Source organism: Amaranthus tricolor, chromosome 2, assembly GCF_026212465.1.
Source record: "Amaranthus tricolor cultivar Red isolate AtriRed21 chromosome 2, ASM2621246v1, whole genome shotgun sequence".
NCBI classification, from domain to species: Eukaryota; Viridiplantae; Streptophyta; class Magnoliopsida; order Caryophyllales; family Amaranthaceae; genus Amaranthus; species Amaranthus tricolor.
In genome coordinates this window covers 13,102,761-13,112,373 of record NC_080048.1, presented here as the reverse complement: position 1 = coordinate 13,112,373, position 9,613 = coordinate 13,102,761, and the positions used below count along the sequence as shown (strand labels likewise).

General features: G+C 33.6%; 1 protein-coding gene across 1 annotated transcript; it reads right to left on the bottom strand.

Moving 5' to 3' along the window:
- Positions 1-4,310: 4,310 nt before the first annotated feature.
- On the bottom strand, positions 4,311-6,126 carry LOC130806642 (transcription factor TCP7-like). The gene has a single exon (XM_057671799.1). It carries the CDS (start codon positions 5,873-5,875, stop codon positions 4,985-4,987), a length of 891 nt encoding a protein of 296 aa, XP_057527782.1. The 5' UTR covers positions 5,876-6,126; the 3' UTR covers positions 4,311-4,984.
- Positions 6,127-9,613: the final 3,487 nt, after the last annotated feature.

Genomic DNA, 9,613 nt, shown 5'->3' with positions numbered 1-9,613 from the left:
AATCCCAAACCCGTCCCAAAAAAATTTGGGCCACTTATTTTCTGCCCAAACCCGCCCATCGGACCATATTTTAGTACCCAAATCCTCACTTTTTAAAGCCGTCGGGCCGGGCCGGCCGCCCATGATCAGGTCTAATCATCATCTTTAATTAGATGTACTACAATGGTAGAAAACAAATGAAATCCGACATTTTTAGGTTGCGTATATGGCAAGAGATTTATTTGCCACTCCAACTATTACTGTTGCATCTGAGTCGGCTTTTATCTTAGGAGGTAGACTGCTTACTAAGTATAGAGCTTTTCTTCAACCGGATACTGCTGAGGCTAATCTCTTGTTGTAGTGCAAATAATATGAACTTTCATTTGGTACCCTATATTTAATTTTTTAAGTATTTTATGTCGATATATCAGCTTGAAAATGTATTAGAAAAGGAAGATGGGGATTTAAATGAAGATTAAGAAGATGATGAAGATGAAAATGAAGATGAAGACCAAGAAGAAAAACAAAATGAAGATGAAGTGTTTAAATAATTTGACATATAGCAAGTTCGTTACTTTTGTACTCTTAATATTTAAATTGTTGTATTATGTTTAAGTTGAGTCATTTAGATATCTCTTTTGTAGTATCAAGTACGATGTATTATGTTCAATTTTAAATTAATCTAAAGGAAACCTAACAAATCACTAAATTCAAATTGGAATTGGTTTAAAGAAAGCCTACAAGTAGCTGAATTTGAATTTGAATATCATCCAAGGCTTTAGAGCTGAAATCTAACAAGCAACTAAACCTAGATTTTAAAGGATATAAAGTTATTATTTTGCAACGGCTAGTATGAGTCATCCTACATATTTGAAGCTTCATCAACACTTGAAGAACTACACACGTCTACCCACCAACTCTCTTCTAATCTTTAACGTTTCTAATTTGCTTAACAGTTGTAATTTGTTCTTTTATAGTATTTAGCTCTCATTAATTGTAATAGGACTTAGTGTTTAGAAATTAACATGTTTTGTCTACCTCTAAATTCATGCACTTTAATATTGTTCTTTAATAAGTTTTAACCTTTGAACAATTTCTGAAAAACTGTTCAAAACTCCTTACAAGCTCTTGAGCTGACTGTCAAACTAAAAGTTTTAATCCGTACTCTCTATTCATCCTCCCCCTCCTACTTCTAGAGAATTAGAGAGTTAATTGTAATAGGAGTTAGTGTTTTAGGGAGTTAGATAACAATTTAATTTGCGCCTCAAACTTAAAATACTTTTGAAAGTATTCATTTGACTAATTAATCTATTGTGAGTGTCGGATTTATCTTTCGTTAAGAGGGAACTTGTAAAACGTGGTGTGAGAAGATGAAGAGATCTTTTTATAGGTCTAGGTTCTAATTAATAAAACAGGTTTGAATCCTAAGGTTTGGTAAAGAATGAATAGGCTGAAAGTAGGTTATTGATGGATGAACCTCAATAGCAATTAACATGTTTTGTCTACCATTAAATTCATACACTTTAATATTGTTCTTTAATAAGTTTTAATACTAGGCCTTTGAACAGTTTCTGGAAAACTATTCAAAGCTCCTTACAAGATCTTGAGCTGACTATCAAACCATAAATTTTAATCCAGCATACTCTTTATTCATCCTCCCCCCTCCTTCTAGAAAATTATAGAACTCCTATTAACCTTTAGATACTCCTTATCGCCATGAAGTTAGAAATAATATCAAGGAGGATGATCTTCTGTAAGTATTTTTTAAAAGTTTTTCATAATTATATTATTTATATATTATCTTCTAAATGCTAGTACTTTAAAAGGGATTTTCCTCTTTTGATGATGGGATTAGTGGAAATTTGTCTCTATTACCTCTTTATTTTGAGGAGTCTAGGTTGATCATCATCTTTAATTAGAGTACTGCAATAGTAGAAAACAAATGAAATCCGAGTCAGCTTTTATTTTAGGAGGTAGACTGCTTACCAAGTATAGAGCTTTTCTTCAACCAGATATTGCCGAGGCTAATCTCTTGTTGTAGTGGAAATAATATGAACTTTTATTTGGTAACCCTATATTTAATTTTGTAAGTATTTTATGTCGATATATCAGCTTGAAAATGTATTAGAGGTTGATCTTCAACCAGTGTCTAATGAAGTAGCTAATAAAGAGCTAGAAAAGGAAGATAGGGATTTAAATGAAGAATAAGAAGTTGATCAAGATGAAAATGAAGATGAAGACCAGGAAGAAAAACAAAATGAAGATGAAGTGTTTAAATAATTTGACATATAACAAGTTCGTTACTTTTGTACTCTTAATATTTAAATTGTTGTTTTATGTTTAAGTTGAGTCATTTAGATATCTCTTTTGTAGTATCAAGTACGATGCATTTTAAACATTTTAACGTTTCTTTATGTTGAATTGTTATTATTTGATCGTAGAAAAATTGTGTTATCTTGATTTAGCCAGGCACCAGAGTAAATATTTTTTCGAAAAATTCGATTATCTATTTTCAAATTTAACAAAATTTGATAAAATAAGGAATGTAACAAAATTTTTAAGTTAATCAAGGAAAAAATAAATTGGTAACCTATTGAGTCAATTCGAACCCGCTCGAAACCCGAAGTGATCCAACTCAAAACTGACTCGATCTGAAATTAAGCTGACCCAAAACTGACTCGGTCAGAATTAGTCCGACCTAAAACCCGATTGATCGACCATTTTCCAGGACTATACTTTTTCATGCAGTATCCAGTCTAAATGTTTTAAACATGCCCGCTTAATTTCATCCACGAACTCTATCATTCAATATCATTTAGAGATTTTTTTCTTCTCTTGGCTTTTGACTTATTATTCTATTAAAGCCAACAAATTATAAAAATACTTCTATAAATTATAAAACATCTCAAACCTATTGAGGCATAAAAGTAGTTTATTTATAAGTTTGATGAGTTCAATGAGTTACGGTCTGTAGAGCTTGTACTTCATATCCCATCAGCAATTATAATTAGATGTTAAATGTTAAGAGTCCTAGAGACATGATTAGAATTTGCACTAATGCACTCTCACGGTACAAAAACTACTACTATGAATAGGTTTGGGCACAAATATTAAGAGAGAGCATCTAAAGCAGTAGACTCATATGCAATATTAAATATTTTTAATATTAAAAAATTGGAGGAAATCACCTAAAATATTAAATCCATGTACAATATTGGATATTTTAATATTAAGAAAATAAAATAACCACCTATATATGTACGTCTTTAAAATGAAAATTCAAAATAAAAAAGGACAACTAAAAAGGATTAAGGGAGCATGAGATTAGCAATTAGCAGCCACTAAAATGATTCACCAGGGATTTGGTCACATCATAATATAAAGCAGTAATTATTTGTTTTAAACAAATCCTAAAATCTTGACTCTTGGCTAATAATGCTATATTCCTACGCGATAAGTCAATGCTAATTTATACTCCTTCCACACAACACATAAATTCTTGGACCTCTTGAGTTTTCAAGCTTTATTTATTTTATTTAATTCTGCAAAAACAGGACAAAAATGCTTAAACTCGTAACAACAACAATTCACCCCCTCTTGTTACTGTTCCCGTCTCTGACTAAGTCTACATAAATAACCAAGGATGAGACTTAAGCATGAAAAGCCTTGCAAAAAAAAAAAACAATGGTTTAGAACAAGAGTTAAATTGATTGAATAAATCATAAGGAAAACCAGTGCTTGACTAATTTAAGGGTGGTTGCAGCATGGTGGGAGTTGGAGATTGAAGGGCGGTGTCGGGATATGCAAGGTGCTACAGAAAGTGAGGAAGCATAAAAGTGGAAAGAAAAGGAGAGTCATTTTCAGAATGACAAGAACCACAAAAAAACCCCAGCAGGAACAAAAGTCATTGAATATCTGAACATGACAGGAACAGCTAATGAGGAAGGCCACTATAAGCAACTTCAAAATACTCTTCACCATCTAAGCAGCTCCCAATTCAATACTAACAAGAAGGAAATTGCAATAGAAGTATATCTTACCAACACCCTCTGTCCTCTTCCAGCAATAAAGAATATGTCCTTAAGTTTTGAACTTTTTACAGCATTTAGAATTACTACATGGTTTCGGAAGGAAGTCTAAGAATGACGAGACGACAGCCTTTTTCCAAAACAGCTCATTTTAGATAACATTGACGAAACAAAACATTAAACGTTGCAACAAAAAACCAATACAAAAAACAAGTACAGCACAAGATTAAAGTTGAGTTCCTTTATTTTTAACACACCAAACAAAAAGCCAGCCAATCAAATTCACAAAGTAGAAGTACATCATTTTTCTGCAAATTAGTGTATTTGAATTATCAATGAAATTGGGTAACAAAACAAATTAGCATACAGATGATACACAAGGAAGCCCAAATAAGGCAATAACTAAATGATACACATTTTTGACAATCAAGTCAATTCTTTCATTTTATTAAAATTAAATTGTTAAATCGACACACCAAATACAATTCACAAACTAAGTTGGTGGTGCAAGAATTAATCAAAAGATTACAACTTGACAATTCACATTTATGATTAATGAGAAAATAAACCTTCCCATGAGGTTTATCTCACAAAAACTCCGCGAAAAATTACAATCTGTGTTTCTTCCTCGTCCATATTTTCTTCCTTCCATTACCCAACAGAAGGGAAGAGCACAGCAGAGCAGTGAAAAAAACCACCCATTGAAAACAAGGGAACAGAATTCCTAAAACCTAAAAACTCTAAACATCAAAAATCAAAATCAGTGTCATCAATCCAACACCAAACTCCTACTAATTGTTCTTTCCTCCCCTTTGAGAAAGAACGAACATAATCACACTCACTAAACAGTTTTTATCACAATTCAAAATTAACTAATAATTCTGCTCTCAATCTCCCACACAAAAGAAGAAGAAACAACAAATTCACATTTTTTTCATACTTACAATAACAAATAAATATAAAAGCACACACCCACTTCAACGAGGATCATCGTCTCTCCGTCCATCAGATGACCCACCCGCACCCGTACCCGTTGCAGGAGCACCCGATAACGAAGCCAATAGATTAAGATGATGACCTTGGTGGATCGGCAAATAATTCCCAACTCTAGAACCTTCCCCTAACACCCCAACTTGTTGCTGCTGCTGCTGCTGTTGCTGTTGCTGTTGCTCTTGTTGCTGGTGATGAGTAGTTAAAAACCTCCCAGCAGCTATAGCCGCCGCTTGTTGGCTAAGAGAAGAAGTAGGACCCACAACCATTTCAGGCCCAAAACTCCAGAAATCAGGCCGAGCAGGAATAGCCCAATAACCCGCGGTAGGCCCAATTGTAGCAGTTGTAACAACATCTACTTTCTCCACTCCATTTTGTTCATTCTCCTCCGCTGTAGTCCTCAATCTCTTCCCCAACAAAAACGGCGTCGGAGAAGGTAACAATGACTGCGAAGGCTTGCTTTCGAGAAGACCAACTGTACGGAGATGGTGCTGAGACGACAACGAGTGAGGTGACGACGTGGAGAAAGAAGCGGGAGTGGTTCCAGTTCCAGTGGCGGCTATAATCGACGGCTCAGCTTGTCGGAGAAGCCACTCAATAGTTTGACCGTCGGATTTGTGGCCCAACTCGCGTGTGAGCTGGAAAACACGTGCGGCGCAAATAATTGGCATCCTTATCCTTCTTCCCCTTCCGTCAACTTTACTGTGACGGTCTTTAGCCGGAGGTTTCTTGACTGCTAAAGCAGTTGTAGTAGTTGATGTGGTTGTCAACGCTGTCGTTGTTGCCGGAGACTGTCTTTGCTGTGGTTGTGGTTGTTCAAGAAGTCCGGTGACGACTACGCCTCCGCCGTTAGTAGTTGTTCCATCTATCGCCGACATGGGAGAAATTTTTAAATAATTAAGTTTGAAAATATTATAAAAGGAAAGAATTCTAAATTTTTTATTAGAAACAGAAACTTGGGGCCCAAAATAGAGAATTAGTAATAAGAAAAGATGAGAGGGGTATGAAGGTGGGGATCCCGCCGACGAAGGGGGGGGAAGGAAGTGAAGTGAAGGAGGAAATAGATTAGAGAGAACAGTACTTTGATGAGAGAGAAAATAATAAGGGTAGAAATGAAATGATTGAGAGAGAGACGCAGGACTGGAGCTGGTGGAGACAGGAAAGAGGGCACATGGGTGGTGGGGTATAAACTGGCCCCACTGAGATAATGGGGCCCACTTTTTGTTACTCCTCTGGCCTCCCTCAGTCTAAGTTTAGTGAGAACTCGTGAGGTTATTATGATCATCTATTATCATTTTAGAATTTTTAGAGGTGTTTAAAAGTGACCCTATTCGAAAATTTGATTCGAAATCGAAAGTCAATCGATCTGAAAATGTGTTCTTGTTTAGGTTTATCGAACTGATATTATCCGATTCGAAGTTATATCCGAACCGGTTGACAACCGAAAATGGAAAAACTGAACCCGAGCTGTAACTGATTATTCTAATCGACACGTAACTGTTAACCGAAATTACCCGAACATAATAATGACCGACCCGAGTCATATCCGACCTGAATCATGCTCAAAACCGAACTCGATCCGACTAAAATTGACTTAACCCGAACGAAGTTTAGATCGAATTACTGTAAACCTGAACCAATTTTTTACATAGAAGTATGATTGACTCATATTCAATCATATTATTAATTATTCTAATAAAGTCATAAATATTTTAATAAAATAAATTTTATAAATACATGGTTTCATATATTTAGAGTTAATAATCAATTATCAATGTTTATTTAACTACTTTTAATCGAATTATATGAAAATTGATAGAACTTTATAATTTTAATTTCCGCTCAAACAAGTAAAAGTAAAAGTAACTACTGTTTTGCTTTATGTAAAGGAACCTTATCATGAATTAAAAAATGATTAACAACTTAATCTGATACTGACTCGATTAATAGTAAATAGTAATTCGCAATTCGTAGCCAAATTCTACTTGAAAAATACCCGAACCCAATCTGTAGCTGGTAAAACCGAACCAATTATTAACCGATGACAACCTAAGACCGATTGAAACTCGACACGTACTTCAACCGACACCAAACTGATGCTAACTCGATAGCTCGAATAACTGATCTTCAACCGAACCATGACTAACCGACCCGACCCGAGTATGACCCGTCGCAACACGCATTCGAAATATAACCGATTTGAAATACAACCGAATCGAATGACACCCATCCAAAACCAACCTGATTATCCGAATGAACACCTCTAAGAATTTTAATACCTATTTTAAAATAAAAAATAAAATGTCAAAATCTCCTTAATAAAACTCCATCAAGTAATAATAGCCATTAGATTGAGTAATGGACCCTCCATTACATTTTAAGTAATGGAGAGGATCCTAACTCCTCATGAAGAGCCTATCTGATTATATTTTGAGTAATACTTGTTTCGTTCCAAATTTCTTGCGATATTGAAAATTATGCGTTATTTATCTATCGTTTTTAATTTATGATTAGTTTTTTTATTTATAAATTAAAATATAGCCAAGTTAGATCTTATTTAATTCGTCTCAATGCAAAGATTATTAATATCAAAATTTCATAATTTTTATAATGTATAATTACAGATATTAAAGATTAAATTTTTCAATAAAACTGCGTAAAAAAACAAATCTTGCAAGTAATTTGAAATAGAGAAAATATATTCATATATTGTATTATGCTATTCTTTTTAGTGTATAATAATTATTAAATGTTTAATAATGATAGTTATTTTCACTTTACATGTATAATTATATATTTCCTTCGTTTTGAAATACTTGCTACATTATGAGTATTGTACTATTATCGTTCAAGTTTATTTTATACATTGTTGTTAATGTGTGATAAAAAAATGCATGCAAATAGTATCTTGTTTGAATTGTCTAATCGCATACTTTCAAAAGTAATATTAATCTTATAATTTATAGATTTAAATACGAATAGTTAGATATATTAATGATCAAAATAATACATTGAATTGTAAGAATAATATATAGTTTTTTGTATTAAACTTAATTTGTTAGCCTTAATCTATGATCTATTAGTAACTTTGAATTCAATTGGAATAAAACTCACAAGTCATGTTATGAAGTTATGAGAATGATTGATAAAGATATGTATGAGATGTACTACCATATTAGAGAACTGTAGAAACTCATAGATGTTAAAGTGCGGAATATAATAACAAATTATTAAACATCAATAACCCAACACAACATGTATATCATATTATATATATCAATAAAAGCGTGAAACAACCTTTCATGTGTAGACCTCTATGGCGATGTAGGGATTAAGTACTGTAAGGTACTATTGGCTTAGAGAATAGTATCAAATAACATACCTTTCATTAGTCCATTTTGATCAATGGTGTGCTAGCACTAGGAAAAACAATGAAAAAAGATTTTTTTTTTCTATTTTCTCTTTTCGCTAGCACCACCTTACAATCCAAGCACGAGGATCGGTCTCCAACCGAACTAGAGCATAGTCAATTTGGATAGTGAGCCTTCCACTCTTAAATGTGATCAAATGGTCATCCTTACTCAAAAATGAGAATCCCCATGAGCTAAATTATAGTTGTCCACCTTCCTACCTGTATGTTTATTGAAATCCCCTCCTAAAGAGACCTTGTTGTCTTCCGGAATAGCCCTCACAATATTATTTAAGCAATCACAAAAATCACGCTTCTCTTGCTCTTTAAACTCGAATTGGGCTCAAACGCACTAATAATCAAAACTACCTCCCCACCTAATTAGCATAACCCTCTCATTGTATTTATTCACTTCCAACATCTACTTTAGGATCTCAATAGAGACTATAATCCAAACCCCACTACACTTGTCATCTACAAGCTAATGTTGACAAATATTAAAAAATGTTCTTTTCACATTGTCTGCTGATTACAAGCTACATTAATCAAGTACTTACTAAGCTCCACTATTAGTTCCAACAACTCGTCCTCAAGCGTACCTATGTTCCAAAAACCCATTCTAAGTTCAAAATAAAGTCGTCAACTCCCTCTAGCGCGTTAACCCCGTCCTTGGACCAAACCTCATGTTACCATCATACACTCATAAGTCTATCTTGTCTAAAAAAGTTACTTTTAAAAGGACTACTAACACAAGACCCAAGTAGGCGAAAAGACTGCCAACTACAAACAACAAAATAAATACATGAAAAAGTTATAATAAATAAATAAATAAAATTTTAAAAACATAAAAATAGCAATTGAAAGACCCTAGACTTAATGGGGGAACCGCAACAAACAAAAAGACGAATATCAACTCTATCCACAACGTAAGATAAAGCCTAGAAGAGAACAAAATGTATAGTGAATAAACAACAAATAAAAAAAATAGAATCGACCAAGCATGAACAAGTCAAATTACTTGCTAATGAGTTCTTTGTTCCTTTGTAGAATAAGAACCACCATACCCTTCATCTCAACTAACAAAATTACATCAACCCTTACCTTGAAGAAGGTAACATCCCACTCATGGCCCTTCCGCCTAGGTTTTGACAAACTAAACTTTTAAATTCAATTTCCTCATTAAGTTGAGCTTCTAGGAATTTAAATG

What these genes read in the sequence shown, in the direction of transcription:
- LOC130806642 (XM_057671799.1), bottom strand. Translation starts at nt 5,875, where the DNA reads ATGTCGGCGATAGATGGAACAACTACTAACGGCGGAGGCGTAGTCGTC.